Here is an 18,607-nt window from a genome sequence, read left to right as displayed (position 1 = left end):
CTCCGATGCCGAGCATTGTACAGATTTGGCCCCGGCAAGATGCTGTCCAGGTCAGGCCCGGGAGAATTTTAAACCTTGAAGATCTTGTTGCTTAACCATCCTCCCCTTTACGTAGGTGAGGGAACAGAGGAGGAGCTTCTTGCCCTTCGTACTAAGGACAAAGCTAGATCTCCAAAAAAAATCCATGATGAACAAAATGGACTTTTAAATGACAGGATCTGTGGTCACATCTAACCCAATAATTCTGAAGCCACCTTCCCTCCGCCGACCCACTCCTCCCCGCCCCCCCCCCCCCCCCCGTTGTCAAGCACATCCTTGGAGATGCCTTCCCTGACCCATCCTCTCCCAAGCTGGGTTAGGGCCCCTTTTTGTCCCCTCAACACTCCAGCCCATCATTACTTATTATACTGCTTTATAGCTTTTTAATTATCTTATTTACTGCAGTTGTCAACTGAAAGAAAAATGCACAATGTTGTGAATTAAGTTTTATTCTGAGATCTTAGAACTGTAGCCCAGGAGACAGGCTCTCGGATTATTCTGAGAAACTGCTCCAAAGAGGTAAGGGAGGAGTCAAGATATATATAAACTTTTTTTCTTGCTGGGAAAAACATGAAGTCAAGCATAAAAAGATTACTGCTCATCACATAGAACAGATAACTCGAGTTAATGATTTTAGTGCTTTTCCATATATGGGAAGATGGAAGAATCTAGGATCATTGACATTTTTCCCTTAAATATGTAACTTATCTAGGGGCCTGTATATCCAAATCATTGCAGAATGCTTTCTGTTTTTCCCCATCCTGAATTCCCCTCAGGGAACAGTCGGTGAGTGACTACAGTGACTAATGGCTTGATCCTTGTAGAACTGGAATAGCAGGCAACATTTTTTTCTTTACAAAGTGTAACAAACAGAAAAGCACACAAATTATAAGTACTGTTTGATGGGGGGAGGGTATAGCTTAGTGGTAGAGTGCATGCTTAGCATGCATGAGGTCCTGGGTTCAATCCCTGGTATCTCCATTTGCTACCTTGATTGTGGTGGTGGTGGTTTCACTGGTGTAAACATCTATCAAAATTCATCAAATTGCACATCTGAAATATGTGTAGTTTACTGTACAGGAATCATACCACAATAAAGGTGTTTTTAAAAAAGTAAATAAGTAAATAGGAAAAGAAAGTACTGTTTGACGAATCATCACAAGATGTAACCATGTGATCACCACACAGATCAATAAATAGAACATGGCCAGCACCCCCAGGAGTTCCTTGTGCCCCTTCTAGTCACTTCCGCTCCCTGGTACTGAGAAGTAAATACTGCTCTGACTTCTAATAAGCCACTGTGTTTTGTGCTTGTCCCACTCGACCAGGATTAGGCAAACTACAGTTTGCAGGCCAAATCCTGCCCACTACCTGTTTTTGTACAACCCACAAGTTCATAGTGTATTACATTCTTAAAAAGTTTTTAAACACTGTAAAGAATAATATTCTGTAATGTGAAAATTACATAAAATTTTAAAAATTTTATTGAAAAACAATGATGCTCATTTCTTTACATATTGTCTCTGGCTGTTTTGCACTTTGATGGTGCCGTTGAGTAGTTGTGACAGAGACTGTATCATCTACAAAATATTTACTCTCTGGCCTTTGACTGGAAAAGTTTGTAAATTCCTGCACAAGACAACAAGCTCCAGGAGACTGGGGCCCAATTTCATTCACTGTTTTGTTTTTGGTTTTTTTGTCAATTTCTGGTGTATGGCATAATGTTTCAGTCATACGTATACATACATGTATTCCTTTTCATATTCTTTTTCATTATAGGTTACTAAAAGATATTGAATATAGTTGCCTGTGCTATACAGTAGAAACTTGTTGTTTATCTGTTTTCCATATAGTAGTTAGTATCTGCAAATCTCTAAATCATTCACTCTTACATCCCCAGAGCTTTGCACGGTATGTGGTACATAATGGAAGTTCATCAAGAGTTTGTCTTAATGATCCATTTGTTATCCTCGCACATGGGAGAAACAGAAGGAGATTCAGGATCAGAAACCCCAGAAAGCCCTATAGGGCTCCCTACCCAGGGGTAGTATGTCTGGTGGTTAAGAGAAAGGATTCTGGAATCAGACACACTAGGTTTGAATCTTTCTTCCTCCACTTACTAGCTATATGACATTGATAGGTTTAATCTCTCCAAGGCTTATCTTCACAATACGTAATGTGAGGGGAAAATAGTACCAACTTCTTGTAAAGATGAAAATTAGATAGCATAGATAAACAAGGGCCACAAGTTCTGAACAGGCATTTGCTACCATCATCATCAATGTTATGACCTCCGACGTGCCTCTGTAAATTAGACCTGAGGTCACTGCAGAGCCTTGGAAGGGCTTGATTCACTCCTGTCATCTCCCCTCATTTCGCCAGCCCCACTCATTCCCAACTCATCCTCAGAGAAATCAAGCAACAGAAAATTAAGCCTCAAAGTGATGGAGTGACTTGTTCCTGGGCGCCTGTTGTACAGCCACATCTGGTACCAGGGTGTCCAGCTGCAGTCCTTTTCGCACTTGGGCCCAGATCAATAACAGTGAGTCATTTTAGGATGGTTTTAATCATTAGCCAGGACTGTGCAATGGGGCCTTTTCTGACATTGCATTTTTCATATGGGGAATTAGCAGTTTGATTGATCGCATTCCCAGACCTTAAGGCCATTTTTGAGTTGCTAATGCATTTCCAAAGAGCAGCAGTAACCTATAGCAAAGCAGGAGGCTGCCAAACCTGCGTCATTCCAAAAGGGCTGCTTGGATCCCAAACTCTGCTCTATCAGTCAGCCTCCCAACAGGAAACAGATGGTCTGTTCAAAGGGGCTGATTGAAGAGAGTTTAATGAAGGGGTTTTGTACAGAGGTGTAGCAGGATTAAAGAAATGGTGAAGCACTCCTGGGCAAGCAACAGCCAGAAGCCACTCCCCCCCAGGCCCTGAAAAAGCAAAAGGAGAGAGCTGTTTTGGAAGCAGTGAGAGCTGTAGCTGGAGGAGAGGGTGCCAGACAGCAGCTGTGGGCTTTGGGGGAGGAAGGCAGGGTGGAGAAGAGGGGAATGGATCTGGAGACAGGTAGCCAGCACAGCCAACCAAGGCCACACCAGAGATGGTTTTTTCAACATGACCAGGCTCAGAGAATGCCTTCACCTGCCGTCTGACTCCTCTGCCACCCCTTCTGCTGGCATTTAGCCTCCCCATGGTCAGGGTCAGCGTGCCCTTCGCCTCATCCAAGGACTTCACTGAAAAATAAGGCAATTATGTACTCAGAACAGACTTGCATGTTCTCAACTGGAGATGATTTTTGCCCCACTCCCCAGAGGACATTTGGCAATGTCTGCAGACAGTTTTGATTGTCATGACTTGGGCTCCTGGAACCAGGTGGGTAGAAGCTAGGGATGCTGGGGAACATCCTACAATGCACAGGACTGGTCCCAACGACAAAGAAATATCTGGCCAAAATGTGATGATGCTGAGGTGGGAAACCCTGTTTTAAACTAACTGCTCTGGCCTCTTCTCACAGGCTCGGCTCCTTCTCTGTTCCTCCCTCAGCCTCAGCTGGACCCTTCTTTGCACCCACTCATCCAGCCCCCAGCCAGGGCAGCTCCCAGCCCCCTCTCAAGTTGGCCTTGGTATTGAGACTCAGTTAGGCTGAGTCTCGATACCATCCCCAGTCCCTCGACCTCATCCTCTGGCTGCAGCACTTACAGTGCCTCACTTCCAGGCTGCAGCACATCCTTCCATACACAAGCCTAGCCCTCGACTCCCAGATCTGGTGTCTGTACCTTTCCCTGCCCCCCACTCCCTCTTCTCTCTAAGGCCATCCGACCTCCAAACCATGTTCCCATAACCCCCCTCCAGCCTCAGCTACCCTGCCAGTAATTTCTCTCTCTCTCAATGGATAATCCTTCCACTCTTTGTAAACATCATGGAAGAAAGCAGACTTCTGGAGCTAGCCAAGGTCATGTGCAAAGCTATTTACACCATTTCTGCCCTTGTTTCCCTTGGAGTGCTCTCCCCACAAAACACACACTGCGATCTCCCAGATGCTGTGGATCTGGGGAGCTGCTGGGCCAGTGTCCCGCACAGGCTTCCTGGCTGCAAAACTCGGAAGGTCTGCCAAAAGTAATCGCTCCCTGTAGTCCCTGTGGAGAGGGCTCCCTAGGGGCCAGAACCTCAAAAGGGCACAGGAAGAAGCAGTAGCCAAGTGTGGGGCTCCCGGCGCCATGGAAGCCCTACCCAGGGGGCTGACCCTTCTCTCTCAGCACCCCCTACTAGCCTTCTCCCTACATAGGGACTCTCCTTAACCCCATCCCTTAGCCCTACCAAGGCTCAGAGCGAGCAGGGGAGAAATCCAGCTGTTTAGTCCTGAGATGAAGTTGATGGAGGTCCAGACTAACCATAATGCCCAGCCACCTTTATTCCTTTCCCCCAGATAGTCCTTGAAACCCAGAAAAGCAAGCAGGGCAGTGATCCCCAGGACCCCTGGCATGAACTCCCCACCTCGCTGCCCGCCCAGTGCCTCCACATTCCAAGTCCACCACCAGTGGCAGAGCCACACTCACTGGGCAAGGGCCTGTGCCCTCCCGGCCCCAGGGATGACCAGCAGAAGCAGGAGAGCCAGGGTTGGGCCTGGGAGGGAGGGCAGGGTGACTGTGCCAGTCCACCCATCATTGCAGCCCCACCAGCTCTGTGATGGGGGGCGTCTGCACCATGAACTCCTCGTAGCGATTGAGAAACAGCCGGAAGCGAGCCAGGTAGGAGTCCTCGTTGTATGGCAGCTGCTTCTCATGAAGGAACTGGGACACCACGGGCTTCACCTGCCAGAAGATGGGCAGGAGGAGGGGCCGCTGAGCCGGGACTGTGGACAGGTCCCTCCCCATGGAGACCCTTCCTCTTCCCAGCCCCAACTCCTGTCTGCTTTGTCCCATGATGCTCTGGGGGAGCTGAAGGGCTTGGAGAATTCCTGCCTCCCCATTTCTAGCAGGCAAGGGAAAAGGGTAGACTTCTCCCCAACATCCTCCGCCAGGACTCCAGACTGTTTGACAGTCGTCCTTAGCACAGGGCAATAAACACCATAGCTCCTTTTATCAAGCACTTATGGTGTGCCCAACATTTCAGATCCACTTCTTCATTTCATCTTCAAAGCCTGTCAGTGTAAGCACTGCCTAATCCCATTTGACAGGTGAGGAAGCTGAGGCTCAGAGCCATTCAGTTAACTTGTCCAGAGTCGCACTGCTAGTGAAAAACCCAGGTGTCTCTGGTAGGAAACCCATACTGCTGCTTGTACCCTGGGCTGCCCTTTTTGGGAATCTCTGACCAGGCCAGGTTCTCAGAGAACCCTGGAGGAGACTCCCTTTCTGCCCTCAGAGAGTTCCTTCTTCTGAGCCCCTTCAGCCTGACCCTCACCTACCTTCAGGCACATGTGGTCAGAGAGCCTGGGGAAGAGGTGATGCTCCACGTGGCAGCTGATGAGGGAGTGGCCAAATGCCCAGTCCAGCACGGGCAGCCGGGGCAGGTTAAGCACTCCCAGGCTCATCATGTGAATCCGTCGGGGCTTCTTGTCCCGGGAGAACATGGGCAGTCCGATGTGCTGTCATAGACACAAGGGTCACGCCAGGCAGCACTGTGCCTCTCCACCTGCCCCAGGCATCCTCACCTAGCACTGGGGGACCTGTGGGTTCTTCTGCCCTCCCTCCTCTGCCCCCGACTCCATCGGGACCTGGTAGAGACATGAGGAGGCTGAGGTTCTCAGCCCAGCTCCAAGACGACCCTGTCTGTGCTCTGTGCTGAATCTGTCCCCTCTCTGGGCCTCTCTCCCCATCCGTGCAGTGAGGGGCTTGGCTTGGGTATCCTTCAGATCCTGTGATACTTTAAAGCCCACGACTGCCCACCACAGTCGCTCACATCCCTGTTCCTTCACTTCATCCTGGAGAGACCCTTCTCTGCTCTCTTTTCAAGTCCTGCTCATGATTCCCTCTCCTGGGCATATAATTTGAAAAGATACATGCACCCTAATGTTCATAGCAGCACTATTCACAACAGTCAAGACATGGAAGCAACCTAAATGTCCATCGACAGATGACTGGATAAAGATGTGGTACACACACACAAACACACACACACACACACACACACACACACACACACACACACACAAAGGAATACTACTCAGCCATGAAAAAGAATAAAATAATGCCATTTGCCACAACATTGATGGACCTGGAGATTGTCATACCAAGTAAGCCAGAAAGAGAAAGAAAAATACCATATGATATCACTTATATGTGGAATCTTTACTAAAAAAGGACACAAGTGAACTTATTTACAAAACAGAGACAGACTCACAGACATAGAAAACAAACTTATGGTTACCAGTGGGGGAGGAGGTGGAGAACGATAAATTGGGAGTTCAGGATTTGTAGATACTAACTCCTATAAATAAAATAGATAAACAACAAGGTCCTACTGTATAGCAAAGGGAACTATAATCAATACCTTGTAATGACATATAATAAAAAAGAATATGAAAAGGAATATATATATGTATAAATGAATCACTTTGCTGTACACTAGAAATTAACACATTATAAACCGACTATATCAATTAAAAAGAAATCCTGTTCATGGCTCAAGATCAAGTTTGCACATCCTTGTATATTTTTTTGTTCAGCAAGTATATATAAATGCCTCCTCTTCCAGGCACTGTCCTAGGTCTAGAGGATGTGGATGTGAACGGGAGCTTCCACTCTAGCAGGACAAACAGATGGGCCACAGATGGGATTAAGTCGTTGATGGCTATGCAGTAAGTGCTGGGATGGTCGCATGCAGGATGCTGTAAACTGGGGTCTTCACTGGTCCTATGGAAATGGCCCCAGAACTGAGCTGGCCTCCCACGAGGACCTCCCATCTCCAGCTCCTCTCAGCATGTGCGCTGGGACCTCTGCCATGCACTTGTTTCACTTCCCTTGGGCTTATCACAGTGAAAACCCTGACGGTAGGAGCTGGGGTCCTATTCACTTGTGTCCCCACAGAGCTTAATCAACTGACCTGTGCAGAGAAGGTTCTTAATAAATCTCCAGTCCATGTGTGAACAGCAGCCAGTGTGGAAGAGAAGCAAACTCCTTACCTGGGACCAAAACTCTCTGTGATGACCCACAGAGAGAAGGGCAGAGGGGTGGGTGGGAGGTGAGGGGATGCTTCCTCAGGTGGCCTCTCTCCCCCCAAAACCTAGAGTCCAGCCTGCGGCCAGGCACCCTGGAGAATGGTCCCCGCGTCCCCCATCACCAAGCTCAGGGTAGAGGAGGCCTCACCTGGAAGATGTTGACGTGGAGGTAAGGGTGGGCCAGCAGGGATCTGGTGATGAACATGCAGACCAGGGCCGAGCCGGGGCTCTGGAAGCCAGACACGTTCAGGAGCAGCCAGTAGTGAGAATAAAGGCCCAGGGAAATCAGGCCCAGCGTCCGCAGGGCCGTCCTGAGCTCCACCTCTCTCAGCCGCTCTGCCAGAGGGGGCAAGAAACAGGGTGAGGCCCGGCCAGGCTCCAATCTCAACATAAGCTGGCTCCCTGGTGGCTCAATGGTGTGAACTAGGGTGCCCTAGGTGTTCAGTCCATCCACACACAGCCCTGAAAAGTAGATTTGCCCATTTTATGGATGAGAAAATGGCATTCAGCAACCTGACCAAGGCCACTCTGATAGTAAGTGGTGGCCTGGGGCTTGAACCCCAGTCTGGTGGCCCCGTGGCCCCTGCTTCTTCCACCGTATGATATTGCTCCTGTGATATTAAAAGTCATAACATGCACTAGAGTGTGAGGCATTTACAAAGCATTTTCCAGCTATGACCTCAGGATGCTTTCACACCATCCTTGAGGAGCAGGTAAGAACCTAAGGCTCAGAGAGGTTAAGTTACCTGCCTGCGGTCACCAGCCAGTAAGTGGCAGAGCCAGACTTGGCCCCAGGTCCAAGGTTCTTTCCACCCTGCCTAGTTGTCTCAGAAAGTTTCTGTCTGGTCTTAACTCAGGGCTCCTCACTTCCTCCACGAAGCCTCTGTGAAGCGAGGAGAGGAAGGAAGGATAGAGGGGGCCAGGTATCTGGGGGGCACGTCCCTGGCCTACTCACCGACAGCCACCAGCGGCGTTATGAGGGGGATCAAGAGAGGAGCGAGGAACATGTAGACATAGCGGTTGAGGCAGGGCAGCCTCCACGTGCTGGAGTCCCCCAGGCCCAGCACGTTGGTGTAGCCATGGTGCATTTTGACGTGCCCGTACTTGGCGTACTCTGCAGTGAAGGATGTGCACACCTAGAGGAGGGAGTCAGAAAGGGCGCTGGGGTCCATGTCAGGCAGAGGCGAGCAAAGAGGACCTTTGGAGCCTTGAGAACACCCTCCTTCCCCAGAACCCTGCATTTCCAGGGCCTTCCTGCCTTACACCCCCGGCTCAACAGCTTTGACCATCAACTCTCTGGTATCCATGACCACCGTGTGGCAGCCGATCAAACCAACTTCATCCACTTGGCATGGTGCTGCAAAGCATTTCGGGGCGGGAGGCCAGCCCTGCTGATTGCAGCCCGCAAGCCTGAGAGGGCTCTCAGAGGACTGGATGCACTGCAGGTGGAGCTCTTGGCATCCGACGGCAATTATTTTGTGCAAGTTTATCTGGGAAATATCTGTACCTTCCTAACACTGCTTTGTATTCTGACCCCATAGCAGTGAGGGGAGGGGGACAGGAGCGGTCTGGGGGCGAAGGGAGGCCATCTCCTGAAATGTCCACAAGGGTGGCAGTCAGATTGAGGGTGCCCTGGTGGGGGGCTGAGAGTGACCATTTTCCCAGGGATGACTCTTCTCTGACGTGACCCCACGTGGGATTCTCTGGAGCTGGGAGTGAGCAGCAGTAGCTTTCTGACTCCAAGAAGAGCAGTCATTCTGAATGCAAAAGAGGTGCTAAGGTGTTTCTTATACAGATGTATGCAAATGAACATGCAGATATCAGCTTCTTCCCATGTTTTATCCATGCCAGATTTTGCTAATTTTATTGAAGACGCTGCCTGCCTATTTCCAGGAGAACATGAAGGGTTTCCCAATGCCAGTCACCGTGAGCCCCAGAAAGACAGCAGAACACATGCGGTTGAGCGCTTATCATTCCGCACTTCACACGCGTGACTTTGTTAATATTCCAAGCCGAGGGAGTCAGTGATGTTATTATTCACAGTTGACAGAAGCAGAAACTGAGACAGAGGCCATGTGACCACCCCAGGGCACTCAGCTAAGTCGGTGGCAGAGGTGGGACTGGAACCCAGGTTCCATCCAAGATAAGCCATGAGACCCCTAGGGTGAGCCACCTGCTACAACAGAGCACGAACCCGGCTCGGGGCCCAGGCAGCAGAAGCAAAACCAGGAGAAGACAGATAAGGAACGACATTGTCTTCATACCATCTGCAAAGACTTTCTCGCTTGGAATGAAATGAAACTGAAACGTAGCCAGAAGCCCTGTCCATAGGGCGCTGGGGAGCACGTCACAACGGCAGTCCTACCACAGACACGGAAAATGTGTCAAACCAGTACTGTGCGGGCCCCTCTGAAGGGGGGGGCGTGAAAGGAAAGGCTGGTTCAGTGACTGCGTGGCTTTGGAGTCCACAAAATCAGGAGGCGCTTTGCTCTCAGATGACGTAAAACCGGGGAGGGATGGGCTTGTTCTCTGTTTCTGAAACCTTGCAGACGGATGGAACCTGTGGGAGGCTGCAGAGGCCGGGCAGGTAAACTGTCAAAGTGATGTCTCTTCCAGGCCCAATGATCTCGAAGAATTTGCTGCTTAAGAGGGTCAGGCAGTTAGGTTGGTTCAACACAGGGGCTGCAGCCGGGGTCTGCTGGGAGGCCCGCCTGCTTCTGCCCAAGGCCTAGAAGTGTGTGTTTTGAACCTCGTGGTTCTGTAACTGGAAGAAGCAACTGTTTTTAACTGCTCCTTCCATGCATTTCTGCTCCAAGGACCCACCCTATCTGCACAGCGTCCTTCTTCAAGAAACATCAGCTGAACGCAGCCATCTGCTTAGGGTCAAAGTTGCCCTTCCTTCTGTCCCAAGCTCTGCATCCCCTCTCAGAGCAGCAGCTGACCACACTTTGAGTAGCAAAGCCAGAAATGACCAGGGGCCTGAACCTGGCCAAGATTGTTAGGAACTCAACCCTTGGGGACCTGGTGGGGCTCTCTGCCACGTGCCCAGTTGAGGATGGGGCAGGGACAGGGTGGAGGCGACAAGCCACCTGTGTGGTATGTAACACATGGTTTGTGACTCAGAACATGCTTCCCAAATCTGCATGCGATTTGACTTTTTATATGAATAACAACAGATCTGAGGCTGTTTCTGTAACACTGGACCTCTCCCTCCCATCTAGATGCCTTTTCCAGAGCGGGAGGGAAAGCGGTGGGCTTGGGAGAAGGGGCGACTGGACACTAATTGTGGCCTGGCTCATGGGATCCCACCACCCAGAGGGCAGGGGGATGTGGCCACGCGCTGCGGGGGCAGTCCTGCTGTGAAGGATTATTTACAGGTCTCACCCAAGAGGATCTCACATCCAGACCCAGAGAAAGTTCCAGAAGCTTCTTGATATCACCACCTTCTGTGCCCTTCAGGGAAACTTAAGAGTCCCCATCCCTTAGCTGCACTCAGGTTTTGCAAACAGGCAGAGCGTGTGCGGGCAGATGTCTGCAGTTCCTCTTGACATCTTATTTCTGCTAAAATCGGGGGCCCCGGCTCTCATTTGTTCATTCATCCCTTCATTCAGTTGTCTGTTCACGTAAGCATCCTCAGACCTCCACCAGCTGCCACAGGTAGTTATCCCAGCTGGTAACTTATTTTTTGAACAGGTGATACGTTTACATAATTCAAATAGCTCACAGTGACGAGTCTTCTTCCTACCTCACCCCCGGCTGCCCTATTTTCCTCTTGGGAGGTGAGGGAGGTCCTCAATCTCTTACATGTTCCCTAGTATTTTCCCCTTTCAGTTTATTTATTATGAGATTATGACACGCCATTGGGTTTTACACAGGTGACCTGACTGGATTGGAAGGGGAGGGGCAGGACAAGGCAGGTGATGGGTGGGAGGCTGCAGGTGAGGGATGTGGCGAGAGGTGAGGACAGGAAGGGCAGAGATGGGGGTGGGATCGAGGCCAGGGGCACAATGGGACCGCTCCGGAGAGGACAACAGGAGAAGAGGGCTTCAGGCGTGGAGAGGAGGAGAAAGAGGGACTGTGGCTCATCCCAGCTCCCATTCCTCTCTCCAAACCCTCTCCCACTGACCCCAGGGCTGAGCAGCCCCTTCACAATGGGCTTCAGAGTCAGCAGGAGGGGTCCCTGAGGCTCCACAGTCCTCAGCGTTGGGTTTGTCAGATAAAGTATAGGACACCCAGATAAATTAGTTTTGGACAAAATAACCAGTCCTTGTTTGTAGACCTATATCCCAAATATTGCCTGCATTCATTTATCTGAAGTTCAGACTTCACTGTGCATCCTGTATTTTTATTGGCTGCATCTGACAGCCCTACTCAGTGAGCACACAATTCTCCAAGGGCACGCGGGTTCTTCCGCAGGCTCCATGGGATGTGGCAATGTGTTAGCACCTTTAGGTAAGAGAGGGGCCGTGGTGAAGGAGGAGCCCGAGCCCCTCGTTAGGCTGGATGTAGTGGGCGCTGATCCTACATCTACAAAATTCTCTCCCCTTTCAGCCGTTGTCCTGGGAAACTCCCAGCTCCTCTGCTTGGCACACGGGCCTCCTCGTCCAATTTGCTCCAGAGTCCCTGTTAGATTCTAGCAACCCCAGATTTCTGTGGGTCTCTCAAGAACCATGCTGTTTCCCATATCCACGCCTTTGTCTGTATGTCTGCTCAGCCTGAACCCACCTTCCGGCTTCTGGGCCTGGCCAGCGTCTCCTCCAGACACTGTCGCCAGGGGTTCTCAGCATTGGCACTATTGACATTTGGGGCGGTGCCATCCTATGTTCTGGAGGGCTGTCCTGTACATTGTAGGATGTTTACCAGCGTTCCTGGCCTCTATCCCTTAGCACATGTGCACACAGACACCGACACAGCCCAGTTGTGACAGCCACAAACGTCTGCAGACATTACCCGTGTCCCCGTCACGTGCTCTCCTCTCTGTGCTCTCACAGCCTTCACATCACCTGGTTGATGCTGCTGCCACATTCTGCCTGCCCTGGTCCTGTGCTGCGAACCAGCTGTGCAGCCTGGGGCAAGTGACTTAACCTCCCCAACCAGTGTTTCCTCATCTACAGAGTAAAGGTGATATTTAATAGCTTCCACCTCATAGGGAGGCGTGACTATTAAATGAGATAATTTAGGTAAAGTACACACTAAGCACCCAATAAGGGTCAGCCGGTGTAATTAGGAGGTTTGTTATTTTCATGTCATATGTGTGTGTCTGTTTCCCCACTGAGCCCTTGGGGAACTGAAAGAGGGTCTGGTTCACTGTGTGTACCCCAGCACCTGACAGAGGGCTCGCCTGGGAGCAGAGGCTCGGTGATGTTGAGTGTACTGCTCAGCCATCCAGTCATCGCCCACGCAGCGCCTCGACCCACACTGTCTCAGCCCCCGAAGCTCCCCATCAAACCAAGCCTCCCTCCAAGTCTCCTCTCCCAGCTGGGCAGCCACTGCGCGCCACCAAGCAACCCTACCCTTTTCTCTCCAAGCCCCTCCCCCTGGGCCACTTATCAGACTCAGTGCTGCCACCTACAGACCAGCACCTGATACTGCCCCAGGGCCCCCCGCCTCTAGGGGGCGATGTAACACACCCGGAGCCAGGCTTCTAGAGACCCACAAGAGTGGGACTCGCCATGAGACCCCTTAAAAGTACATTTTATAAATCTGCACATGTGATAAAATTGCACACACACAGACACACACACACACAACACGTGCACACACCAATGTCAATGGCTAACTATTGGAAGAAATGGGGTGAAGGGTCCACTGGACCTCTCTGTTCTATTTTTGCAATGTCCTGTGAATTTATATTATTATATAATTATTTCAAAAATTAAAAAACTTTTTTACAAAAGTATATTTTGTACTGCGGATAAAAATCATAATGGAGCAACACTCAGATTACCGCCCCTCGAGGTTCGTGTGGGGACTAGCAGAAAGAAGATCAGAAACAGCCCTGAGGATAATAGTAGCCACACTGAATTCGTGGGAAGAGAACGTTCCAGAATTATGGTCAGGCTGGGGGTTCTGAGCTCTGTTTCCACCACCACCACATGGGACTGGATGAAGGTTCCCCTGGGCGTCACCCCTCCCCCAGAGCACAGGCAGCCTCTGCTCTCTTTGGACCAGCTGTGACTCCACCCCCGTAGCACAAAGCTGACTTTAGAAAGAGGGTTTGAAGTTGAGACACAACAGAGCTTAGCAACTGGCACGGCCTGTTCCCTCCCACTCAGGGGAACATCTTGATTGTGAGTGACTTGTGGGGGAGTTCCTAAAGCCCTCTTGACTGCAGGAGTTAACACTCCCCAAGCTTCAGGACATAAACTGTAAACCATGGTGGCTCTGCCTGCCCCAGCCTGTCCCCCACATTCCTATGGCCCTTCACTGGCAGTCCCCAGGAATATACCCATGACATAGGCCAGCACAGGGAGGGACAGACCAGGGTAATGAGTGGGCAGGGTAGAAGGTCAGAGGTACGCTACTTGGGGGAATGGAACATTCTAGCGTAGACTGGAAATGGGTCTTTAGAGGGAAGTTCACCGTGGAATGGGAGGGGTGTATGACTTTGGATACCTTAGCAGAGAAACAACAATAACCTGGATGTCAGCCACCCCCTCCATCCTGCTCGCCCCTCTGCTCAGATCCAATGGGTCAGAGAGAGTGAGGTCCTGTCTCACCCCCAGCTCTTGCCAGTGACCTTGAGGATAAATCCAGCAAAAGCTGGGTGTCCCAGGAAAGCCAGTGACACTCAGCAGACCCCTGAGGTTGCAACTAGAGGATGAGATTCTTCTCTAGTGATGGTGCTACCTGAGGGTCATGGTTGGGGGAGAGGAGGACTAACAAGAGACAACAGGACTGGGCACAGGGGGAGGGTCAGGGATCCAGGAGTCGCAGGTCATCCACTGAGCTCCTGAGATCCTGGGCAGCGAAAACTGGTACTTTGTGTGATGCAGAGGACAGATGGTCATCTGGGGCCTCGGCAAACAGCCCCCTCACCACACACACACACACACAGCTCCATCAAGCTTTGCATAACTTGGTCGACCTTTCAGTTTAAAAATAAACAATACTAACAAATAACAACAAAAACTACCAACCCTTCCCCTGCAGCTGAGTTCCCTCCGGGGAAAGAACCAGGGAAGCTCACCCCGGCAAGCATGAGAGTCAGGCCCGGACCCTGAGTTAAGATCTACGACGTCTCGTTCAAAACTCACGCTGGCTTCCTGAGAGAGGCTGTGTTACTACTCTCATGTACTAGATGGGAAACTAACCCTTAGATGCGGAATGAAGTAACTTGCCCAAGGTCAGGCAGCCAGTGTGTCCAAAGACTGTGCCCCCGACACTGTCCCCTGCCCAGCCGATGGGATCAAGGACTCCACTCGCCCCACTGATACCAGTGGGCTGAAGAGACGGAGCCACCCTCTCCTTCACACTGGGAACTGAGTCTTCCCTGGAGTGGAGCCAGAGTCGTGCCCTGGGGGACAGAAAAGCAGAGGCCTTCCACTCAGGTTAGCCTGCTGACAGACCATGTGTGACCTGCCCTGCGGTGGACTGCGGTATACCAGCCAGTGTCACTATGCGGAGGTGGGAGCCAAGCCTCCCCCTCTAGGTTATGACCCTCCATCAGCCAGCTTTTCCCTGGACCTTGTCCCCCTACGTCACCTGCAGGGTCACTGTCAACAAATATTGAGCTCAGCCTTGTGCCAGGAGCTAAAGAGGTAAAGAGGCAAAGACGAGGCCACTTCCCCGGGGTTCATGAGGACAAGACAATGCACAGCCACCAGGCCACCTGGGCCCCTCAGGGTGGGTGGGTCATGCTCTGTGGCTCTATGGGGGCTCTCTAGCTGAAGGGGGGCACCTGGGGAGACTTCTCAGTGGGAAGCTCAGCCCCAGAAGAGATCCTGTGTTCCCCAGGAGTCTAGGCCCAGAGTATCAGATCCAGCTGGGGAACTTGGTAAATACAGTGGCCGGGGCCTTCTCCTCCAACAAGCCTGAGCCTCCAGCCATTCAGCTGCACACGGAAGTTCGAGAACCACTGGGCCATCTCTGCACTGTGGGATCCCCCGAAGTCAGATCATCCAGAACCCACAATGCCTCTTCATTCTCAGCTGCCCCCCAGGCTCCTGGCACTCAGCACAGCTTTGACAAATCTAGACAGAGCTCACTCTCCTCTCTTGTGTCCCCACGTGACTGCACAACATTGCCCAGTTTCCCCCCTGCCCGGAATGACAAACCTGGGGGGGCATCTGACTCTGACTCCTGGGTTCGGGCTGTGCCTTAGCATTTAGCTGGAACAGCGCCCAGGGTCCCTGGGAAGGAGGGCTTCTGGAAATGGGCCCTGAGGATTAGGAACTTGTTGGTTCCTCTTGTCCTTAGCACTTTAGAAACATGTGCGGGTGGGAGAGGTGGGCATGAGATGGCCAACAGGACCTCTTGTGGGTGCTGGGGAGTTGAGAGTGTCCTGGATAAGAAGTGGTTCCTCTCTCCCAACTGATGTGGTATAATTTTATCAAATGTGTGTGTGTGTGTGTGTAGTTAAGTAAAGTTTTATAAAGTTATATAAATTTATTAAAAATTAATAATTGAGTTCATCGATCATGGTAACCAGTCCCCAGTAGCAAAGGGCTGTTTCTGGTACCAGCTTTCATATTTGTTCATAAGGGATATGGGTGGCCATGGGAGGGGCTGCTTGGAAGGGAGGAAGGGAGGACTCAGAGGAACTGAGAGGCCTGAGGCCAGTCCAGAGAGAAACACGACCTGGCCAGAAACCTCTGCCTTCCTGACAGAACAATGAGGTTGCCCACGCAGTACCAGCAGCTGCTCCTACCCCGTCCAGCCCCAGGCTCACCTCCACGAAGAAGAGCGCCCAGATCTTGCTCCAGCGTTTGGACTCGGTGAGGGCACCATGAGTGGCCAGGTGGCTGCCCTTGACAGTGAGCGTGTAGTGGCACACACCCAGGATGGTGATGCCCAGGGCAAAGACCGGAAGATTGTCTGAGCGCAGGCACAGGAACCCTGGTGGAGAAGGGTGAGTTGGGATTGGGGGTGGGGCGGGCGGTAAGGGCAGGGTCTTTTTTTGGCTCAGGGCCCAAACACCCCAGCCTCCATCCCTGGGAGCCCAGCCAATGTGGGCCCAGCCCAGCCAATGTGGGCCCAGCCCTGCAAGCCGCCATAGAGAACAGCGGCGAGGCAGGTCCCACGATGGCCTGAGGGGGATGGCTTGCCTCTCTCTACAGTATTGGGGACAAAACAGAGCCCCACTGACTCACCAAGGAGATGCTGGGAGTCTTGATTCTACACCCCAGCCAGAGGAGGGATGGGGCCAGAGCATAGGGGGTGGTCCAGACCAGGGGAGGTCCAGGGAAAACTCTCATCCTCCCTCTCACTCCCCTCGTCCTGTACTTCGTGTTCCCGCGGATCCTCCTCCCCCTCCCCAAGCCACCTCGTCCCTCCTGGCCTCTCCCTGACTCCTCTCAATTTTCTCCTTCACCGCCATTCATGCCATCAGGGCTTCTCTGGGTACACAAGGCAGGACACCCCAACCAGATTTTCGGGGTTGGAGTGTGACCCTCTGCCCTAGAGTCCCAGGCATGTGCCGTCTACCCCACCCTGCCGCCTCCCAGCCCTGTCCGTCACCCTCCCCCGCACCCACCGTCCCACCGTCTCTCACCCCAGCCCGGGCCCCTTATCGTCCTGTCCCTGTGTCCCCGTGTCCCTCACCGGGCGGCAAGGCAAGGAGGCTGAGCGCGAGGATGGCGCAGTCCACGCCATGGCGCTCCCACCACGAGCTCGCCCTCACCACGTCCTGGACCCTCGCCTCCAGTTCGCCCAGCAGCGCCTCGGCGCCGCCGCTCCCCCGGGGCGCTCCGGCCGCGGGCTCCATGGGCTCCAGGCGCCGGGCCGGGCGCGGGCGGAGGACGGGGAAGACCGGCAGCGTGTGCGGCGCCGGGCGAGGCGCGCAGCGCGAGCGGGGGCGGGCCGGGGCGGAGTCACGCGCGCCGTGGGGACACCCACCCCTGGTGTCACGGTGCGCGCTGGGCACCTGAGCTCCTCCTGCTGCGCGCGGCGGGACCCGGCCCGGCCTCGGGCCACCTCCTGGCAGGAGGGACCAGAGCCTTCGCAGGAGGAGCGCGCAGACGCGCGGGGGTGGGGAAGCCAGCAGCAGCGAGCGGGCAGCCGGCGGGGGCGGGGAGGGGGCGCTGAGACCCCAGGGGAGACCCCGGAGGGCCTTCCCTAACCGCCTGGCCTCAAATAACTCCCTCGCGTTTTCCCTGGCCCAGCACCGTCCTTGGGTGTGTGGCACCGTTTTTCTCCCACAGACTGAGTATTTTTCTTAGTAGCTCTTAGCAGCCGCTCCCAGACTTAAGGACATTTGGTCCCTATCTGTCTCTGCCAACAGACTAGGCGCTGATGCTGGCTGGCCTCACCTTGCCGCTTTTTCTTGGGCTGTGTCTTCAGTACCTAAAACGGTGTGTGGCGCAGAAATGTTTTTGAATTCATGGGCACTCATGCTACCCAGACCAACAGGGGAGCGGGGGTCCCCTCCAAGTCCAGCTTTAGCAGTGTTGACCTGTGGAGAGTGGGCTCTCCAGCCTAGTGTGTGAAAAGGCATAATTATAGAGAAAACACACTAAGAGGTCACCGTTCCCGGTGGACACCCTCTGCAGTGCCACTCACTCAGGGGTGCCTGCCTAGCTCTGAAGGCCCCACAAACAGCACCCAAGACTTGGGAGCAGCACCTGGCCTAGTCCCTTCTCAGCCCAGGGCCTGGCCCAGCGCTGCTGGAGGGTGGCCTTGGCCCTGGGAGCACAAGCCACTGCGTTCAACAAACTCCCTTCTCAGTTTCTGAGGGTCCTTTCCCCTTTTTCTTTTTTGTTTAACTTTCCCCCTGGTTTCCCACTGAAGTGCCTTTGAAAATGAGGTCAGGATGTGGGGGAGGTGCGGAGGCATAATTTGAGAGTTTGGGATTAGCACATACAAACTACTATACACAGAATAAACAACAAGGTTCTACTGTATAGCACGGAGAACTATATTCAATAACTTGTAATAACCTATAATGAAAAAGAATATAAAAAAGAATGTATGTATGTATAACTGAATCACTATGCTGTACAGAAATTAACACAATTTTGTAAATCAGCTAAACTTTCAGTTTTTTTTTTTAAAGTGAGCTCTGGGATGGTGCGGGCAGCAGTACTGGCAGCAGGAGACCTTTGGAAAAGAGGAATGGCAGAGGGAGAGCCGGAGGAGCAAAAACCTGTGAGGAAGGGGCAGGAACACTTAGGACTGATTCCTCTGTCTTCCTCGGCTTTTCTCTTCATTTCTTATGAGTTTATCTCTCCACTGTTTCAGAAAAAGGCAAGGTTT

The 18,607-nt window shown here is 52.3% G+C and overlaps 1 protein-coding gene across 2 annotated transcripts; it reads right to left on the bottom strand.

Moving 5' to 3' along the window:
• Positions 1 to 1,545: 1,545 nt before the first annotated feature.
• Positions 1,546 to 17,169, bottom strand: FADS6 (fatty acid desaturase 6). Of its 2 annotated transcripts, XR_004142056.2 has the most exons (7): positions 16,958 to 17,135; positions 16,086 to 16,252; positions 8,151 to 8,331; positions 7,344 to 7,531; positions 5,444 to 5,623; positions 4,596 to 4,850; positions 1,546 to 3,272 (listed from the first exon to the last, which is right to left on the bottom strand). XR_004142056.2 is itself a non-coding variant. In XM_010998367.3 (6 exons), exons 1-6 carry the CDS (start codon positions 17,118 to 17,120, stop codon positions 4,701 to 4,703), a joined length of 1,029 nt encoding a protein of 342 aa, XP_010996669.1. In that variant the 5' UTR covers positions 17,121 to 17,169; the 3' UTR covers positions 4,416 to 4,700. The 2 variants fall into 2 exon arrangements, 1 of the variants encoding a protein (XP_010996669.1); XM_010998367.3 differs by lacking the exon at positions 1,546 to 3,272 and having other exon boundaries at positions 4,416 to 4,850; positions 16,958 to 17,169.
• Positions 17,170 to 18,607: the final 1,438 nt, after the last annotated feature.

Source organism: Camelus dromedarius, chromosome 16 (genome assembly GCF_036321535.1).
Source record: "Camelus dromedarius isolate mCamDro1 chromosome 16, mCamDro1.pat, whole genome shotgun sequence".
In the NCBI taxonomy this organism is placed as follows: Eukaryota; Metazoa; Chordata; class Mammalia; order Artiodactyla; family Camelidae; genus Camelus; species Camelus dromedarius.
This window is presented reverse-complemented; position numbering and strand designations above follow the sequence as displayed.